The sequence below is a fragment of the Equus przewalskii genome, chromosome 8, assembly GCF_037783145.1.
Source record: "Equus przewalskii isolate Varuska chromosome 8, EquPr2, whole genome shotgun sequence".
In the NCBI taxonomy this organism is placed as follows: Eukaryota; Metazoa; Chordata; class Mammalia; order Perissodactyla; family Equidae; genus Equus; species Equus przewalskii.
In genome coordinates this window covers 58,461,295-58,482,480 of record NC_091838.1, presented here as the reverse complement: position 1 = coordinate 58,482,480, position 21,186 = coordinate 58,461,295, and the positions used below count along the sequence as shown (strand labels likewise).

Here is a 21,186-nt window from a genome sequence, read left to right as displayed (position 1 = left end):
GCCAGTATGATCACTTTAAAACATAAAGTAACATAATGTCATTCCTTTGGCTCACAGTACTACAGTAACTGCCCAATTCTCTCAGGGTAAAGGTTAATATCCTTACTATGGCCTACCATTCGTAAATGATCTGCCCCCAGTCTCTGATTGTTTCCTTAACTTAATTTCATACCCCGTCTCCTTCATTTGCTGTGTTGTAATCATTTATTTTCCTTACTGTTTCTGGAACACAGCAAATGTATCAGGTGGTGGGAGGTGAGTGCATGTGGATTATAAGCAGTTAAAATAGCCTTGAGAGAGTATCTTACCCAAGAATAATTTTGACCAATAATAGAGATGTGGTATCTTGATTAGGCCATTTTAGATAATAAATCTACATTATTAAAGATACATATTTATCTTTATTATAAATATATTTTATAAAGATAACGTTTATTCAGTGTTTCTCAAAATATATATATTTAAGTATTTAACAACTTACTGTATACTAGGATACGTTTGACAGGTTGGAAAACATATTCTAGTGGGATGAGAGTTTTTCTAGTGGGATGAGAGACACAATAAGTAGACAAATACACAAGCATCAGATAGTGTAAAGGAAATAACGTGGAAGAAGATAATGGGTTGGAGTAGCTGTTTTAAAGAGAATAGTCAAGGAGGGCCTTATGATAAGGTCGCATGTGAAGAAAATAACAGATATGGACTCCTGGAGGAAGTATTTTCCAAACTGATATACAAGCAAATGTAAAGACCTTGAGCCAAGTGTATGCTTAATATTTTCAAGCCAGAGCAAGGAAGCCAATGTTTCTAAAGAACAGAGATTCAGGAAGAAAGTGGAAATGAGTTCTGAAAATTAGAATGGGCAGATCACATAGGCCGTTATAAGAGTATTGCCTTTACTCTGAGTGAAATGGAGAAATGTTAGAAGATTTGACACTGGGGAATGGCATTATTTGAACTATGTTTTAAAAAGATTGTTGTGGACACTACTTAAGGATAGATTGCAGGGAGTCAAGAACAGAAACAGGAAACCAACACCATAGCAAAAAGAACTATTGGCAGTAATATAGAGGAGAAATTATGGTGGCTCAGATGAGGGTGGTGACAATGTAGAGGTGAGAAATGTGAAGTTCTTGATTTTGAAAGTGTTGCTGACAGGATTTGCTCGATGGGGTGGATATGAAAACTAAGAGAAAAAGATGAGTTGAGAAGAACTCCAAGGTTTTTGGACCTTCAACTAGAAGGATGGAGTTTCCATTTACTGGGATAGGGAAGTACGGAAAGACAGAGAATTGCTCTTTTGGTAAACTTGTAAGGATGCTCAGGCTATAGAGTAGTCTAAGTAAAACTTGGAGTCGATAAGAAGTCCCAGAGGATAATCTATTTCTTGGTTATATGGGTGTCTAATTCATGATAATTCACTGAGCTGTGCATTTTATTTTGTACACTTTTCTGGATGTGTTTTCTATTTAAAATGAAACCACTTTTAAAAAAGAAAGAATGAGAGAAAAAAGGATAATGGCTCCAGAGGAGAGTAGATTCTAATGCCTAGAGCCATGCCACCCTTTAGTTCAGGTCTTTTGTCATCTTTAGCCTAGACCAGAGAGGTTGGCCAGCTTTTTCTGCAGAGTTAGATAGTAAATATTGTATCATTTGTAGGCCAACGAATCTCCATTGCAACTACTCAACTCTGACATTGTAGTATGAAAACAGCCATGGATAAAATGTAAATGAAAGAGTGTGGCTATGTTCCAACAAAACTTTATTTGTAGACGTTAAAATCTGAATTTAATGCAGTTTTTACGTTTTATAAAATATTCTTTTTGTGATTTTTAAAAAAGTGTTTAAAAGTGTAAAGACCATTTTTATCTCCTGAGCTGTACAAAAACAGGCAGTGGACCAGATTTGGCCTTCAGGACATAGTTTGCCAATCCTTGGCCTACACTATTTGAATTATTTCTTACTGGCCTCCCTTTCTCTAATTAACCTTCCTTTAAAACTGTCCTCCACACTGTTCCAGAGATATCTTCTTACAACAGAAATGTGATCATGTAATCCCTCTGTGTGACAAGCTCAGGAAGCTCAAGAGGAGCTGTCCAGGCACAGGCTGGGCAAGAGGGTGCAGGTAATGCCCTCCAGGCAGAGGGGGCAGGGAGAGCAGTGCAAATGGAAAAATGCATGGCCTGTGCAGAAACAGTAAGCTGCTAGAGATGCTAATCACTTGTGGCACTGGGTTAGAAATGAGCTGGAAAGGTTGGTGGGGATTTACTGCTAGAAAGCTTTTTATGTCATGTTAAGGAAATTGGACTTTATTTATTTATTTTTGCTGCCGAGTTGCTGTTTAAGGATTTTAAGAAAGAAAATTCATGGCCGGTTTTTTTTTTTATTTCAGAAATCATCCATTATGCTTATCAATTAGGGATTTAAAACATGATTGTTTTAGTAACTTCACTTTCCGTGGAAAGGGAAGCAAAATCCAAATAGTAATAGGTTAAATAATAAATGGTGGATGAATTTTATTTGAAAAACAATCAGCACCATTATGTATCCCTGAATATGTATGTGTGTATATATACATGCATATAGAGGTGGATGCGCAAATATATGTCCAAATGAATACACATATAAATATCTGCTGGAGAAGTGCTGTAATGTGGTGTGAATACACACCATTTGAATCCTGGGTTTCAAGCTGGAAAGTCCACTTTTTGCTTCACATTTACCACTTCCTTAGAATGGGAAATTTAGTCAATTATTTAACCTTGGCTTTTACAACTAGTAATAAGATAATTAAACTTGGTGACAGCCAACCACAATTCCTACTAGTGTCTGCATGTTATTGACTTACAGTAGATTCATCTGTTTATGACTTTTATTAAACATTTATACAAGTCGTATTTTCATAGTTTGTTTTCTCAGTAGAAAGGTACTTTTTTGTCACTATGGGACATTTTTGACCTATTGGATATTTCCAGTAGAAGTGGAGCCTAATCTTTATGTTATATGCTTCTAATCTTCTTTTTTAATCCTTTGTTCAATTTTAGCCTTGGATCAACTGTGCAGTTTTCTTGTGATGAAGATTATGTCCTACAGGGCGCTAAGAGCATCACCTGTCAACGGATAGCTGAAGTCTTTGCCGCTTGGAGTGATCACAGGCCTGTCTGTAAAGGTAAAAAGAAGTCTTTAAAATAAAAATACTCTCTTAATCACATTTTAATAGTTTGAAGTTTGTTCCTTTGAGTATAAATTTCAATTAAATCTTTGAACCGAAATTCAGTCTTTAAGGAAAGATTTAGCTCATATATTTAACAACATTTATTGAAAATCTGTAATATGTGAACCACTATGTTAGTTTCCCAAGAATTTCCTGATCTAATTAGTTTGGAGCATAAAAACATGTAAGATAAGGCAATGGAAACTTCACTGGCTATTTTTCTTTTATCACAAATTACCCTTTATAAGCATTGGTATGGATGATATGGATATTTTTTTAACCATAATTCTACCTCCACTTGTATGATTTGCCATTTTAATTGCTTATGTGTCCAACAGTAGTGATATTGGTGGCAGTGGAGGTAGAGCACAGGGTCTATAGTTAGTTAATTTAAACTAAGACAAATCAGTGAGTGCTCTGGCTTTTACCAGTAATTGCAGGTAAGATTTACTCCCACCACCTTCTACAAATTATTTATTTCCATATAAATTAAATGAGGCCTCTTTTTTTCTAAACTTTATTAAGCTTTTTTATTTATTTATTAATGTATTTATTTTATTTATTATATATATTATATATAATATATAAATATATATAATATATATATTTTATTTATTTATTAATTTATTTATTTTAAATATTAATATATATATTTATTAATAAAATGTGTTTGAAAATGAATACGTCATCCTGGCCTGCTAGCACTCTTGATTGCTTGTTTGTTGTTGTTTTTAATAATGGCATCTTTGCATATTTCAGTGTCTTGTTACTCAAAATTCTGTTAGTTCTTCTTCTCCCTCAGGGAACATTTTCACTGAGTCGCCATACCCTGTAGATTCCTCTCAGATAGAATGAGGTTGATATCAGGGGGATAGAGAAGGGAGAAACTTGAGAGTTACTGTAAAGGGAAAAAGACAAAGAATTTTACAACTGGCTAGATATGCAAGGAGAAAATTACAGGAAAGAGTCAAAAGTGATATTTGAGACTATGAGACTAGAAAAATTTTATGCTATTAATGAACATAAAGAAACTGAAAGATGGAACTGAATGGAAGATTATCCACAGTTACTATGATGTTGTCATCCGCAGCAAGTTTTTTTTAAGCACTTACTATGTGCCAGGCACTGTGTTAACCACTGCATATACTCTGTCATTTAATCTTCAAAACAAGCCAATGGAGGCATTGTTATCTCCATTTCAGAAAAGAGGAATATAAGGCCTAGAGATCCAATCACTTTCCCAGCTTAAATGTCTGGAAAACACTAACATTCTTAAGAAAGACTGTTCACGGGCTGGCCCAGTGGCATGGTGGTTAAGTTTGCGGCCTCTGCTTTGGCAGCCTGGGGTTCATGGGTTCAGATCCCGGATGCAGAGCTAGCACCACTTGTCAAGCCATGCTGTGGTGGCATCCTACATAAAATAGAGGAAGATTGGCACCGATGTTAGCTCAGTGACAATCTTCCTCAAGCGAAAAAAGAAAGATTGGCAATAAATGATAGCTCAGGGCCAAACTTCCTCACAAAAAAAAGAAAGAAAAACAAAGGAAAGAAAAAAGAAAGACTATTCATAGAATGGAGAGAGAAGCCAGATTTCAGAGCATTAAAGAGAATGATAAAATGGAAATGATAAATGATAAAATGGAAACAAAAGGTAAATTCCACTCACTTGGTATTGGCAGCCCAAAGTAAGAAGAAACAACCTAGCTTCATCTCAGGTTCCTTGTAAAACTTTCCTGTCACAGGTAGATGTTTATTCATTATCTTTCTCATTTTCAAAGGCTTACAAATGACATATAGTGCAATAACATAGAACATAGTGAAATGGGGATAATGAGAAAATAAAGTAAAATAGTTATATCATCCTAAACAAAAGCTTACATACAAGTTGGTAAACAACCAGAGGGGAAGAGAGGTTGGGGAGTGGGGAAGGGTAAAAGGGCACATGTAAATGCTGATGGATGGTGACTAGAATTTTGGTGATGAACATGATGTAGTCTATACAGAAGTTGAAATGTAATGATGTACATCTGAAATTTATATAGTTATAAACCAATGTTACCTCAATAAAAATAATAATAATAACTGAAGCAATAACACAGAAGGAAAAAAAAATGGTTTACACACTAGACTTAAATATAACAGCTGCCAAACAAATAGGGAAACCTGACCAGTTTCCATGGAAACCATTCTCTATGAAATACACATATAACTAGATGCCACAAAAGCAAACTTTTTCCTGGCTTTGAGGTCTGAAACATCTTGCATTGTTCTTTATAAGATGTACACTGAGTAATAAGTATTATTGGAGTTCCTTTCATTGATATCCTGGCAATGACTAGAACAGGAAAAGATACAAGGTCGATTTCTTATGGTGTCCTCCACTCAAGACAAATTATAGTTATAAGGGACAATGTAGTGAAAATTATGGTTCAAATTGGTGTATTCAAATATCCTGCTTCAGTTCTACATAAATTAGATGTGTGCATTTTTTGATGGCAAGAAAGAATGGGAAAATAGAGGATAGATTCAAGAAAAGGAGATTAATGTTAATGCATGAACAAAATCTCAGGCAAGAAGAGAAGTTATAGTCAGATCATGGAATTTAAGGTCTACATAAAATAAGATTGAGACTGTAAACCATCTTTTTTCCTTCAAGACTCATTTCAATAAAAAGAATGAACCATATTTATTATGATTGTAAATTGTTCAAAGGCAGAAATAATGTTACATTATTTTGTTATTTTTCATAAACCCTATAATGCAAAGAACAACTCTGTACTGACTTAAATCTCAAGAAATATTTGCTGAGTATTAATGTATGATTACTTTTCTTCTATCCCAAGATAGGTGATGATTGATATATATTCTATTCATTCAACAGACATTGCTGTAAGGTATAAAATTTGTGTGTTCAGCCTTCATATATTGATATTATTTTATCTAAATTTTATGCTTTTTATGCAGATATTAATCATTTATACACAGTTTTATTTGCTCATTGCATGCAAGGCATATGTGTGCATGGTTTATAAAATACACTTTGCTATTAGAAATTACTGGCTGTGGTGCTGGAAACAGTAATGGAAGGAACATACTGAAATAGTAATTGAAGTTTTAAAATGACTATCTACTATGAGTCTGAACAAAAAATAGTTTCATGTCTCATGGGTGCTTGGATGGAATAAATATGCTTTTTTCTAGACGGCAGCATAAATAGCAGTATCAGTGCACTGCACCTTTGAGAGGTTATTAATATAGCTGCTGTCTATGTATTGCATGGTTGAGCAATCAAGAAATGGTGATTTTAAAGGGACTGAAACTTCACACAAACAACAAATTATGAATTAAAAGAAAAAGAGCAATTCAGAAATTAATATTAATGGATTTTACACAAACCCAGACAATAATTGTTATTCCCTAAATGGGATAGGTATACGAGACATTTGCCAGTTTACACTTATGGAAACAATTATTCCTTTGTTGGAAATGCAATAGATATCCAAAAGCTGGAGCTTATGCAAATAAGCAGACTTATGCATCTGAATGGTATATAGAATGTTTATTTTAGACATTCATGATATTCAAAGAAACAGCATTTATTTGAGAGTTGATAATTTGTTAGCTAGGAAACTTATTTAAGAGAGTTAATATTGATCACTTGGACAAAAAATTTTGACTAATATTCAATCTCCGTATTTGGACGGCCCCAAATAACCAAGGTTTTTGTGTGTTAAGCCACAAGGGCATGAACCACTAGTGGGAGTAATGGAAGGGGTGATTAAGAGAAGGTTAGAAAAGAAGACAAAAGAAATACAAAAATACTGGAAACTGTGGGAAAAAATCAGAGAGTCACCTTTTAATGTCTTTATTCAATCAATCATCCAATTATTTTCTTATTCACTTATTAATATACTGATTGATTTATTTTGAATTCTGCAAACATTAATGAACATTAGTAGGTACACCAGATTAAATACTATGGGGGATGCACAGTATGTAATGGTTTTTATTATTTTTTATTGATTTCAAGGCATAACTACAGAACTCTGTAATATATAGTAGACTGTTTTTTTTGTAAGAGAGGTACAATCCTCTGCAAAATTCACATGTGGAAGATTATTTCCCTGTTTGGAGACAGTCAGGCATTGAGATGGAGGAAGTGACATATGGGCAGAACTTGGAAATTATTTTGGATTTCAGCAGAGGGAGTTGGAAGACATTTCAAATATAGACAATATCCATGAGTAAAATCACAAAGTAAACTGGCAGATCTGGGGAATAAAGTGGAGGAGGATGGGCATTCCAGTTTGGTTGGGTATATGAAAGATTATAAAATGAGATAAGATTGGGAAGATTGTATTATGTAACTCCTCTGAAGTTTTTCTGGAAGCAGCCCTAAACCTCAATTCCATTATCACCATTATGTAGTTCCAGTACTGCAACTATCCCATAGCTTTTCATTTGGACTACAACTTATCATACATATTGCTGATAGACTAATCCCATCAAGATCTCAATTTTATTGTGTCTCAGGAATGTTCAAGGCCCTGTGTTGTTTCTCAATTTCATACTGTGATCGAATAAAATTAAATAATTAAGAATATGAACTCAGGTATCAGACTATTTCAGTTCAAATCCGTGATCTTCTACTTCAGTAATATACCCTCTTTATAATTATCAGATTTCTTTTCGGTAAAAGAAGTATTACAATATATCAGTATCTACTTCATAAGGAGTTAAGAATTTGCATGAGAATGGAATGAGGTAATCCATGTAAAAGCACTTAGTATATGGGCTGAAACACAAACACTTAGGGATAAAGGTCCTAGTGATTGTGATGGTGCTGCTGCTGATAATGATTGTTAACTCATCTGATTTCCAAAATCATTCATGATTTGTGTCTATCCAGTTGTTTCTTTAACACTTACCAAAAGTTTATCCCAGACATCTCAATATCACCCCCCTAATTTTCATATACGTCTGACCTGTCCTGAATGAAAGCACACCTGTTAACCATATTCTGCACACCTTTCAAAGTTTTACCAGCTTTCACCTCCTCCAAAAATTCTTTCCTACTTTATCTATTCTTTATCTCCCCCTTTTTAAACGTTATGTCACATTTACTGTCTTCACCACAACATTTAACATTTAGTTCTACTCTTTTTGGCAGTTGTTCCTCATCATTGCATGGGCAGTAGACTTGCTTCTTCAACCAAAACCACCTCAGAAAGAACAAAATAATCAACTCTTCTAAAGCACTTGAATTTTGAATGGTTTTGTTTTGACCGTTACCAAGAAGAAGACAGTTACCAATGTGATCTATCCATCTATTGCTTTTGATTAAATGGAAGGATCATAATGAAGCTCGATTCCTTTAATCATATACAAAGTAAAAAAAGGACCTACAGTTTATGTAGTAGATAACTGCTGCCAGACCTAAGAGCTGTGACCCTCACTAACCAGTAGTTATTAAGGGCTTCTGGGGTCTTATAGTTTTCGATATTCCTTCACATATGCTTTAAGTTCCTACTCATATTTTATTCGTCTTCACAATGTTTTGCCCAGTGACCATTATGGCCATATTTTTGTGTACTTAAGAGTTGCTAAATAAACATTTTGAATAAATATTGTGGAGAGACTTAATTAATTATAACAAACAATTTAAGAAGATAGTAATTTGTTGATTGTAACCAGAGAAAGTTGCTCTGGTAGAAGGCTTCCTGTTATGCAGAAGCAATTAGAAAATTTTGCCCAAGAGCGAACCAGAACCTGCTGAAATTTATCAACCACAAACACTTATAACAGGTGTTTTTCTGTAGTTATTATTGATGCCTTCTTAGTTTCATGGACTAATGTTACAGATGAGATGATGCATAATAGCAATGATATTGGCAATTAATAGAGTGACGTATGGTGAAGAAGATAGACAGATGGTCTAGATATGGATATTTATCATACATTCATGTTTCTTGAAGGTAATTTTTTTTAAAAACAATAGTTATAAATTTATTATATAATTTCATAAGCAAATAAATTTTACTGAGCTCTAACAGTGAACATATTTCAGTGATAAAATAGCATTTACATGTTATTTGATGGAGATTAATAATGATGCATTTGTGTATATCATTTAAGATTCAAAATTACCTGAACAATTAGAAATTTTGCTTTTCAATGGTACTCTTCCAACAGTTGTTCAGCAATGCATTCCAAACATCTTGCCTACCTCACAAATTATTAGAAAAATATGCAAATACTTAGCAAGTAAATGACTCCATTTTGGTTTGATTTATAGGAGGGAAGGTCTCCACATGAAATCTTTCTGTTTACAACTCACCCATCTCCTGGCAGTATGACCTTGCTCATGTTCCATAACCTTTCCTGGGCTTCAGTTTGCTTTCTTGTAAATTGATGAGGGTATATGTACAAGATGATTACTATAGACTTCTTCAAGTTGTAATTCTAAATATTCTTAAGTACAAATACTGTTTTTATGGACTTTAGAACATGTTAAGGTTATTTTTCATCCAATGTTGTCATAGTCTGCTTCGGCAGTTTACCTTTGCAGGCCTAGTGTTTATCTCAGTTTCTGGCACACAGCAAGCAATAATAATAATAATAATAAATCTGACAAACTATTGCTAACAGAATATTATAGTTCTCTATTTCACTGTGTTTTAGGTAGCACTTTAAAAATAGACAAATATTCCTTTTATTAGGTGTCAAAATTGTAGTTATCAATTATAAAACTGCTTCAAAGTAATTTAGATTCTGTGGATCTTTCATACCTCATTTACTATTAAAAATATGATTTCATATTAAGATAATTATTTTTGTTCATACATTTGCTTAATATTAAACACAACCCTATAATATATTGATTTTAAACAATGTATCTTTCAAAAATAAAGTTGATTGTAGTGTGATTCTTGATTCTGCTATGTGCTAAGGACTATAGTTTTGAGAGTTTTTAAGTGGAAAATAAATATTTTAATTCTTAAAATTAATTGATAACAATTCTAAGAGAGTTGGGAGAGAAAAATAAACAGGAAACAACTCTTTAATGTTTAGCATATATAATTTTAACGACCTGAGGATTTGAAATTTAATGGGGATAAAGTGTACTATGTCATGACCAAAGCACAAATAACTAAGGAAATAAAAGTAATAACTAAATAAATAATGGATGTTTTGGCTGAATCAAGGAAAAAACCTGAAATGTGTTATCTTTATGCAAGGATGAACAAATGGAAAACTAATGAAATCAGCACAAAGAATTTAAAGTTTTCAGGACAAACTACCCATTTGAAAGAGAATTTCAAATAATTTTTTAAATGAAATGATATTTTTTGTGTTTGTAGTAAATCTGTACAATCCATCAAAATTCTCCTGCAATGTAGAAAGGTTTATTTCCTGTTTGCTGACAGGATGTGCTGTTAGCACAAAGCACCTGGAATACCTATGGTGTATCTATGATGACTTAATAGCCTTTCCACGAATTCTGGTCACATAAAAAGATTGGAGAAGGATAGCGGAATTAGGACTCCCTTACATAGCTTCTCCCTTTTGTTTTAAAATAGCAGTAGAACTGCTTCTGGGCAGGAGAATCTGTAGGTAAAATGATCACAGTGTGATTTCTAGAATGTCTGATACTTTGTATATGCACTCAAAGTATAGAATTGTACCATGCAAGTGAAAGATACAATGTGAAGTGAAAAAAGATGCAAACCTGAGAAAGACAGAGACACCAAAGAGGAAACACAAGGCATAGGCAAAATATACACAGACATGATTGGTGAGAAGTGGGAAATTTTTAATATTTAAATTGAATTTATTTGAAATTTTTAAAAATCGGTTTTTATTCTTGATGTGAACATACGGACTTTATCACAAATGTTTTGATTTTTTATTCCTTTCCTTTTGTTAAAGGATGAACCATGTTCTACTGCTCAGCTAGTCTTATAATAATTTTTGTGAATCTAGGTATATAACATCAGCATCTCTAGCAACTAGCAATGCACAGCAGATGGCAGGCACACTTACAAATACTTGAATGAATGAATGCCTGGTTTCCCACTAGGCTAGATGCAATGTAGGAAGCATAGAATAGAACTGAACAAATCAGGTAAAAATCAGTATGATTTTAGATTAAGTCAGTGATAAGAGAAAGGCAGAGTAGAGTTAGAAGAGATATAAACTGAGGGAGACACCAATATATAGGGTATAAGAAGAGGAAGTTGAGCCTGTGAAGGAGACTAAAAAAAGGAGCAGCTAGAAACAGAGATGGGTAACTAGAGGGAATGGTGGTATGGCAAACACAGGGAGGAGAGATTTTATAAATGAGATGTGGTCAATATTGTTAAATTCTGCAAAATGGTTGAGAAAATAAGAACTCATTGAATTCAACAACCAAGAGGTCACTAGTGACCTTGGTAAAATCATTTTCATTGGAATTGTTGGTATGGAAGACACATGGCTGTAGTTGAGGAGTAATGAAGTGAGAAAATTGAGGCTTAAAATGAAAAGCAGAAGCTTGACTATGAAGCAAAGGCAAGAGGGGCATGCTGTTGGGGAAAGATTGTTTTTAAGATGTGAGAGATTTAAATAATGATGGCAAAGATCCAGTGTTTGTGAGAGGTTGAAGGTACAGGTGAGAGCTGGGCAAATTGAAAGATACCATTCTGGGACATAAAGGGTCTGGGACTCAGAATAGAGGGGATGACATTGCTCTTGGATAAGAAATAACACACCCTCTCCTTTGAGGTGGGAGACCTGAGAAAGCAACTGTTGAAGGTATAGATAATTTTACAGGTGGGAAACAGAAGAAGGCATCATTCTCAAATGGTGTACTTCCCTCCTCCCCCATTTTTTTTCCTGTAAAGTAGGTGAGGTTATCTGAGGAGAGGAAGAAATCCAACAGTTCTGTGCTGAAGTAGGATGGAACTGCAGATGAAATTGATAGGAATAGGGAACTGGGGGAAGTCCCCAAGCAGTCAGCCTCTGAGAAGCAAGCGTAGCCTGAGGCTTTCATTTAGCCCAGCGGTCCTCTTCCCAGGCTGCACATTACAATCATCTGGAAAGCTTTTAAAATAATTTTAAAATAAAAACCCATGCCCAGGTCCCAACCCACACCAATTAAGTCAAAGTCCCTGTAGAATAATTCAGTTAATATATCCCCTCAGAGATAAATTGGCCAATTTAACTGTATTGAGGATTCGAGAAATAGCTTAAAATAATATTCTGTTTTCTTAGGAAGTCTCCCTCACTCCCAGGGAGTAATGTACTCACTGGCAGGCTGGTTGGAACATTCAGTTACACATATCATATTCCTGTTCTAGAGAGTGGCAAAGCGAAAGTTTGATGCATTCAGGTCACTGAGCCGAAGCAGCAGCTCACCACTTCCTCTTCTTACTGGACACGTCCAGATACTGAGAGCAATATAAATTTGCATGTTAAATGTCAAAGATGGACTCATTTTCATACTTATCATGTATTACCAGCTGGACATGACACCGATTTGCTTTTGAGATAAGTGTGTCTTGGGAAGAAATGAAATGGGGTCACAACTGAACGAGCTTCATTTCATTTGCACTCCTGCTGTCCATTTCAGCCACCTTTCGCTTATTTATTCCAAGAAAACAAGACAAGACAAATGTAGGTTTGCAGCATGGAAATAATTTTGAGAAGAAAATTAAATAACTAAATGTGACTTTATGAAACATGAATTCTTTCTAAAGTTTGTCAAAAGTGCCAACATTTCAACATATGCATTGCTTTTGCACTTCCTTTCCTTGTTGTCTGTTGATGATCCAATTTATGCAGCATTTGCTTTATGGCTTATCACTTCAATTATTTTACTTTTAAAAAAACATTTTAAATTTCACACATCCTATTATATAAAGTGAATATTTATGGCTGATTTTTTTTCCTGAGTGCTGTTTCACTAGAAAATTATTTTCTTATTTCTGACACAAGAAATAAAAAGGTATCTTGAATGATTTCATATGCTCCCCAATTTTAAAAGTGATGTCTGAACTCATTTAAAATTATTCAAAGTTCATGGTCATTTTCTTGGCCTTCGGTAAGTCTCTACTTCAACTTTTGAAGGATAAATATTTATGCTTAGCAGGATCCATAATTATATATTTATTCTGAAAATAAATACTATGGGTGTTATGATATTGTTACTATTAAAAACCATTAGTGCACCTCATGTCTCCCTGGCTATTTGCACCAAATTCTAAGGAAAAAAGCCAACTAAATCTTTAGATATAAAAATCGTAAAGCAAAGGAAATGAGGAACATTTTATTGCTTTTCTAAATCTGCTTTCCCAAGGATCAAACATGGCTTTCTATAAGACTAGAAGGAATGCCTTCTGAAAACCTTCTCATTTACCATTGCTTATATGTATTTTGCTCTTTTCTGCATAGTGTTTCTTTCTAAATTATGCAAGGAGGGCATGTGATGTTTTTCCTACCTATTTAGAGTATTTGAAAAAAAAAACTAAAACATCATAAAGACCATGTGGTTGGAGATGTTTTGTAAAGTCTTCAGAAAAGAAATCAAGTTTTCTTCATTTCTATAAACATAAAAATATTTATTAGTTACCCACAACAGCTTTTATTATGAGCTGTGAACACCAAAGGCCACATTTGGCTTTCTTTTTATTTGCACTGTTAATTATTTCATCTCCCAAGAAGTAATGACAGGACTGGCTAATGTGAACATGTTTTTGTTCCCCAGTAAGGCAAAACTGGCTGATAAAGTTAAAAACTGGGAGGAATATGATTAGTTTATTTTACAAATTATGATAACTGAGGAAGAAAATAATGGGCATTGTCAGACTATATTTAGAATTTTAAACAGCAATTTAAAACAAACTATAAGAAAAATATTGGAAGTGTACCTGCAAACTTATAAAAATATTACAGATCAGTAGTACTTTCAGGTGCTGAAGAGTAGAGTCAAAAAAAACCTTTGCAGGGGAAAATCTAAAGAAACTGAGTGTGAATATAGTGATTTGCCTGAGGAACTATGATTTTAGAGAAACGTGTGCAAATCATAGACAGATGGATATATGACCAGCATTGAGTATTAAATAGGTGATATATATTTGTAAGAACACTTCCAGGCTGTCTAAAACTAGAAAAGGCTAGAAATATGCTTAAAAAACCTCATAATTTAAAAATCTTTTATTTATATGAAGTAAGGAAAACAAATATATGTGTATATTCATTATAGTTTAAGCTAGTATTTCCTAAAGTTATCTTTGAATATTAATAAGAACCACATAGAAAAGTAATAATTAGTAAACACATCGAAAAGGTATTCAGTGGTATTATTGTGTTACTTTAGCTACAGAACTTGTCAGAATTTATAATATTCTCATCTTCTTTGTTTATCATCAAAAGTAGAAATGTAGTATATAACAAAAGCTCCCCAAAAATGCTGATCTGGGGTGAAGATTTTGGAAGATGCTAGTTTAGACTGTGTTATTGCATTTGCTTCACATATCACTACTCAGGTGCTCATTAAAAAATCACTTTCAGGGGCTGGCCTGGTGGCATAATGGTTATGTTCACGCTCCACTTCAGCAGCCCAGGCTTCTCAGGTTCCGATCTTCCACATGGACCTACACACTGCTCATCAAGCCATCCTGTGGTGGCATTCTACATACAAAATAGAAGACTGACACAGATGTTAGCTCAGGGCCACTCTTCCTCACAAAAAATGAAAAAGAAAAAACACTTTCAATATGCCATTCCATTTTGCACCAGTTTACTATTCAAGTCAAAATTCCTTAACCTAGCATTTCAGAACCTCCAAAAACTGACCCTGAGCTTTTTTAGAACTTTATCTCTTCTTAGTCCCAATCATAAACACTCCAGAAAGGTAGATAAAACCCCACCCTATATTACCTTCCAATATGTCTCTTTTTTTTTTTTTTGAGGAACATTAGCCCTGAGCTAACATCTGCCCCCAATCCTCCTCTTTTTGCTGAGGAGGATTGGCCCTGACCTAACATCTGTGCCCATCTTCCTCTACTTTATGGGTGGGACACCTGCCACAGCATAGCTTGACAAGTGGTGCGTAGGTCCACACCCGGTACCAAACCAGCGAAGCTCAGGCCCCAGAGGTGGAACGTGTGAACTTAACTGCTCCACCACCAGGCCGGCCCCCCAATATGTCTCTTTAGTTAGTGAAAAGAAACCCAGATTTAGAGTCAGAATACCTGGGTTCAAGAACTGTCTATCTCCTCCATTGTGTGTTTAAGTTAATGTATGTATATCACCATTTTCTTTAATTACCTAACAGGAATTGTGCTGACTATATTACATATATTATCTATAGTTAATGTAATAATTTTCCCTTTTATAGGTGAGAAAATAGGTCAAGTAAATTGTTCAAAAAAACACAGTTCTTTAAGTGCTGGAACTAGGATTCACACTTAGATGTGTATGATTTCAAAGTTCGTGTTATTTTCACTATACCTCACTGATTTAAAGAGCCCAAAACATTGAAAAGTGCAGAATATATAAACCATGGACATGATGAGTATCGGTTAAACTTTGCAAAAGTTCACGTAGAGTTTTGATTTTTAGAAAGTTTCTTGCAAGTAAGATTGACGCTCAGTTCCAGCCTGTGTAAGACTTTTAGCCTCCTTAGGTAGGAACTGCTTTTCTCTGTGCCGCCTTAACCCTGAATCTGTGGCATTGTGGATTTGGTCCAGGTAATTTTCCTGAATTAGCTTCTCCTTTTTCTGGTCCATCTCCCCTGAATTGTCCCTTGGAAAAGTACCCCCTTTCTTCTTAAAATTAAGTTTCTCCCCAAATTCCAAAATATCAATGTATTTAGTAGGCAGATATTCATAGTTTCATCTTTTATCTTCTTCATAGTCAAACTTCATAATAAACATTGGCATACCTAATTATACTTCAATAATGTACCCCAGGAAACTTGAGGTTGCTGTTAATCCAAATATTGACTAGTTTTGAAAGAAATAGGTGATTTTTACATATGGATATTCAGGCCCTATGGCCATAATCTGGAAGTAAAGGGAAACAAAAAGATTGCTCAGCAAAGAATTTCGATGTGGGTATGTGAAGAGGAGGAAAGATCTGAAAAGTTGGTGGAGTATTGAGCAAATGGAAAGAGGCTGAAGCCTTAGGAAAAGACAGCTAGTGAGAAATCCTTGGGTCAGATGAAGACAGGATTTTTGAGAAGGCAAGGATCTAATATTTAATCTTAAATCGTTTGTGTTGCTGCTATGTAAACTCCCTACCTTGTCCCATTGTCCCCAACTTTAAGTTATAATTGATCCTACTAGTTGATAGTGGCTAGGGAAGAACAAGTGATAAGTATAAAAGACAGTTGTTTCCTTTTCAAATCATTAGAACTTTTTAAATTGAAGTTGAGAGTTCTCAGCTATTGTAGGGGCTTGATTTCATTAAAGCACAGGGAGACATGCGGATTGTTCCTTTGGTAAAGCTTTTGTTGCATTGTGTGATAGGGGCTCTGGTGATATAAACAGTAGTCATTCTTTCTCAGCCTTGTAGAATCAGTATATGCCTCATGGGATTTTCAGAGGAATGTGTCAAGAATTATGAATGGTCTGAGATTTTATCATACTTAGAAGTTTACAGCTTAGCTTGTCACAATTTTATGGATGCTAGCTGAAGTCAAAAGACCCCATAGGTCAGAGGCAAAGGACAGTTTACTACTCATCACAAGAATGGTAGCAAGGATGTCAGCTTTGTTGCCACTTCCCTGAGCCCCAGTCTTGCAGGGCCACATTAAAAGGACCAGATAATAGCTGCTTGTGCAATGGGTTACGTTATAGAAAAGGATCCCCGAGCATAGGGAAACCAAATCTTTTATAATGGGCAGTATGCATACATATTCATTTGCTCTGGAGAGAAACACTATATCTCTTATCTTCCAAAACTATGAATAAACTTGTCCTTTGCTCTGGAAGGAGACACTTTTCTATCTTCCAAAGCTGTTTGATAAATACACAACCTGAAAAAGAGATTCCAGAACAAAGACAGTTAGTGCCTTTGCTTGCAGGATGTATACAACCACGATAGACACATAGAGAATTGCCTCCTGAGGATATCCACCCTTATTTTTATTTGGCTTCTGATGCATTTTCCCATGAGAATTCCCACTAATCAGACACTCTGATTAATCTGAATGCCAGAGGCTGGAAACAAATCCATTTAATTTTCATCACACAGCATTTAATTAAGATTATTATCAACGGAACTCCAAACTGCAGAATGAGGCCAACCTCTAGGGACACAGACCCAACTAGCAGAACAAATCACATCAACCATCAGTGTCTACTTTAGAAAGGCAGGTGGCTTTCTCCTTTCATTTCTGTATTGATCTCTGCACTTGTCCCAAGGCCTTGATCCAGGTAGTACAAGATTCACTAGCAATTGCCTTGCCCCACAAAGTAGAAGTCTAGGACAATTCTGCCATCTCTAACAACCCTGGCCAATAAGTTGAGGCTGAACTGAATGCCTTCCAGAAAAAAGGTTATGTCATTGATCATTTCAGCTAAAGTTAGTAGCTCCCCTAAGTAACCAAGGTGGCCTCAAATGGCAAGATCTCTACAGTTATCTTATGGCTACATGACCTATAGGTGGTGTTTTCCTTAAACTCCTGAATGTCTCTTATTAACACCCCTAAGGCAGATGTCACCATATCTTAGGAAGGGAGGCTAGTTAATACATGTATTCTACATAAGAACAATCCCTAGGGCATACGTCATGCCTCTGATAAGAAAGTGTTATTTAACCTTGCTGCCTTCAACTCACAAGTAGGACCTACATCAGTCAGGGGACCCAGGTTGGTAGTGCCTTCAAGTGCCTCCAAGTGGTTAGTAAAACTTAGGTTTCCCAGTTAAGTTCAAATAATTAAGTTTAGTCCTTGTTTTTGGAGGGACTCTCTGTCTTATTTGTCTATGCCACTAGAAGGTTGGCATTTGTTCACTTCTTGGAATGACAGAGTGAAAACTATAAGAATGGAGGTGGGGAGAATATCTGGAGGTATGAACAGGCGTAGAAGTTGGCGTCATCCCCTGCTTTTTTCATAGACCTCTTGGTAAGTTTAGGGATAATCATTATCAAATTACTGAAAAAGACATCTGGCAAGAGACAGAGGATCTATCAATAAGTTAAATTTGTGGACTCGCAACAGTTTAAGGATGCCACACCAAGGTATTTTTGTTAAAAAAATAAAAGGCTCCTGTGGTGATTCTGAGAAACAAAGATCATTAATGTCCTTTCCTCCCCCGTGCTCCTATTTCCCCCTATGCCAGGATGTTGTTCTTCCTTCACCACCACAAAATCAGTGTGTCTTATGCCAGGAGTGATAACTTCACCATTTCTCCAGTCATCATATAGTCTTATATGATCATTTCATCCAGATTTGGCAGGTAAAAGTAAAACAAGGGCATTTCTATAAAACTTACAGAGTTCCAATACGTCCCCAAATTTGGTCCATTCAGGCCTGTGTAGAGGGGCTCAGTGATCAGTTTGTACTTAGTGATCATTAGCCTTATGATCTAGGATTATGTCAGTCCAAACAAAAGAATTCAGGTCATTGAAGCAGAGTTAAGCCTGAATCTCCTGAGCCATTTTTAACACAGACTGAAAAACCAAGCAGAGGTCTACAAACCAGGAAGGGATGTGGTTTCCGTTAGGGGAGGAAAGACAAAACATGCCACACCAGGAATGGTCAAGGTAGAATCTCAAATTTGCAAAATAGATCTATATATGCCCCAGTCCTTTCATCATTGCCCAGAAAGTATCTGAGAGGCAATGATCCTCTCTGGAGATGGTCTCATTTGATGACCAAACTGTCTCACAAAGGCTTGTGTACTAGGAGAAGGGAGTGAGGTAGAGTTAGGAATTTTTAAGTGCATTTTTAAAGAAGCCATTTTAATACTCATCAATTCCAAATGTTGGTGGTAGAGAACATTAAAGTTTCATTGAATACCTTTTACTGTCAGCCCCTTTTTGAGTAGCTTTTGTGATAATATTTCAACTACTTTCAGACTGAAAATGGTCCTGAAAGCCAAAAACATGACAAGGTTTTTTTCAAGGGCTCCAGTAGTGTGGCTGGATTTGGCTGATCAGACTGGACCAACAACACCATAATCTGAAAAAGTGTCAACTAAAGCACTACTGATAACTCTGAGAGGAGGTCAAAAGTCAAAAGTAGTCAATCTAACAGGAGCAGGCAGAAATATGACTCACCCAATGTGACTATTCTTACCAAAAGACAAATGGGACAGCTTTTGGAAGGAATCACAAATCTGAGATTTGATGGTCTCCTCTGCACCAGAAACACAGAGTCCTTTACTTTGTGCCCAGTTTATAATAGGGTATGTATTGCCATGTCCAGTAGGATGATGGATCTAGGCAGCAATGGTGCCAGTCTAGGTAGTGCAGGCTTGATTAACAACTTGGTTTCAGTAAGTTTCACCAGAGAAAAAGCCCTTAATGTGGGAATCTGCATTATCATGACTCAGATGGTTTAATCATCAGCTGCGATTTTTTTTCATAGTTCACAGCCCCAAAGAGATTGTCTTTCATCTTCCAATGTGTAGTTTTCCAAATGGCAGACTAAACAGCTGGCTGTTGATAATCTAAGAGTCAGTAAATACATAAGGTTCATCATTGACCAGTGCTTTGAGAAGGGCCTTGAGTTCTGCCCATTGAGTAGAGAGACCATGTCCATTTTAGATTTTTCATGACCAATGCTGAGTTTGAACAACCACAGCAGACCAGTGAGTACTATCATTGAAACAGGCTCATGTATTTAGGGGAAATTCTGAATTGAGGGTACACTACACCAGAGGCTTTTCTTGAGACAGTGTAGTAGGGGATAAAGTTTTCCCCCAAAGAAAAAACTGCCAAGTTTTTCCTATAAAGCTCATATGTCTTTGAGGCACACTGGACACATTCTTGAAAATGCCATTTCTATTTGACAAGCACGGCTTATGGGCCCTCCTCACCTTGTTTGTCAATGAATCCAAGTTGACCCACCCAAAATGGGAATTTCAAGCTGGAGAGTCACAATAACTTCATGGGTCAGACCTTCACTTTGAACAAGAACCCAATAGAAATGTAATAGCTGTTTTTCAAAAGGAATGTACCTGGTAGCTCTCTCACTGACAATGGCCTCTTTTTGCCACAGGCTCCAATTAGCAAAATCATTAGTTACGGACACTTATAGCTCAAAGGAGTCATTAAGTTCTCAGGGATGAAAGGTAATAGTACTTTTCTATATGATGCTCTTCCCAGTTGGGAGAATCTCCTTTGGCATTTATAGACAAGTATGTAGCACATCAAACTAATTATATATTGAACAGTAGAATCCTCAGCAACAGTACATTGAATTGGCCCAAAGGGCCCTTTAGCCCCTCACAAAGCCACATTAACTTCTGTTCCACATTGTGAACTCCACTCAAACATCATCAGTTTGATTTGGCATCCAGTATTCTAGAGGACTGACTAGAATAGTGACTTAGATGTCTTTATCTAAGAGTCATAAATGTTTGAATTCCTCCTATCTCCTAAATTTTCCAGCATATTTGGAGAGCTGAGTATGGCCTTTGGCCCCCATTGTGGGTCAAAGAGACTTCAATCCCACCCGTAATCATGCTTGTCTTTAAAGCAGCTGAGATCAGTTTGGTGAAAGAAGGGAGGAATCATGAAACATGGAAAGAAAGAGTAGCTTCATGCCAGAAACAAAGTTGAGTTTACTTTCAGTTTTGAGTAATGCGGTGGCTGCCTTAAAATTTTTTCTAGATATCTTTGAGTCAGTTTGTCATCCTCCAGTAAATCCATTTTGTCAGCTTCGTAAACTCAATCCGGGGCAATAAAAGTCTTAATATTGGCCAATCCTTCACTGATAGTTTCCCATGGGAGTTTGTCTCTGTAAAATCTTCCTAAGAGGG

The 21,186-nt window shown here is 35.7% G+C and overlaps 1 protein-coding gene across 7 annotated transcripts in view; it reads left to right on the top strand.

The window, feature by feature from the left end:
• Positions 1–21,186, top strand: part of CSMD3 (CUB and Sushi multiple domains 3) — a 1,172,992-nt gene that overhangs the window by 537,325 nt on the left and 614,481 nt on the right. For all 7 annotated transcript variants that reach the window (XM_070630871.1, XM_070630869.1, XM_070630875.1 and 4 more), the window contains one exon: positions 3,045–3,169. In XM_070630871.1, coding sequence (XP_070486972.1) covers positions 3,045–3,169 — 125 coding nt within the window. The remainder of the gene's footprint in view (positions 1–3,044; positions 3,170–21,186) is intronic.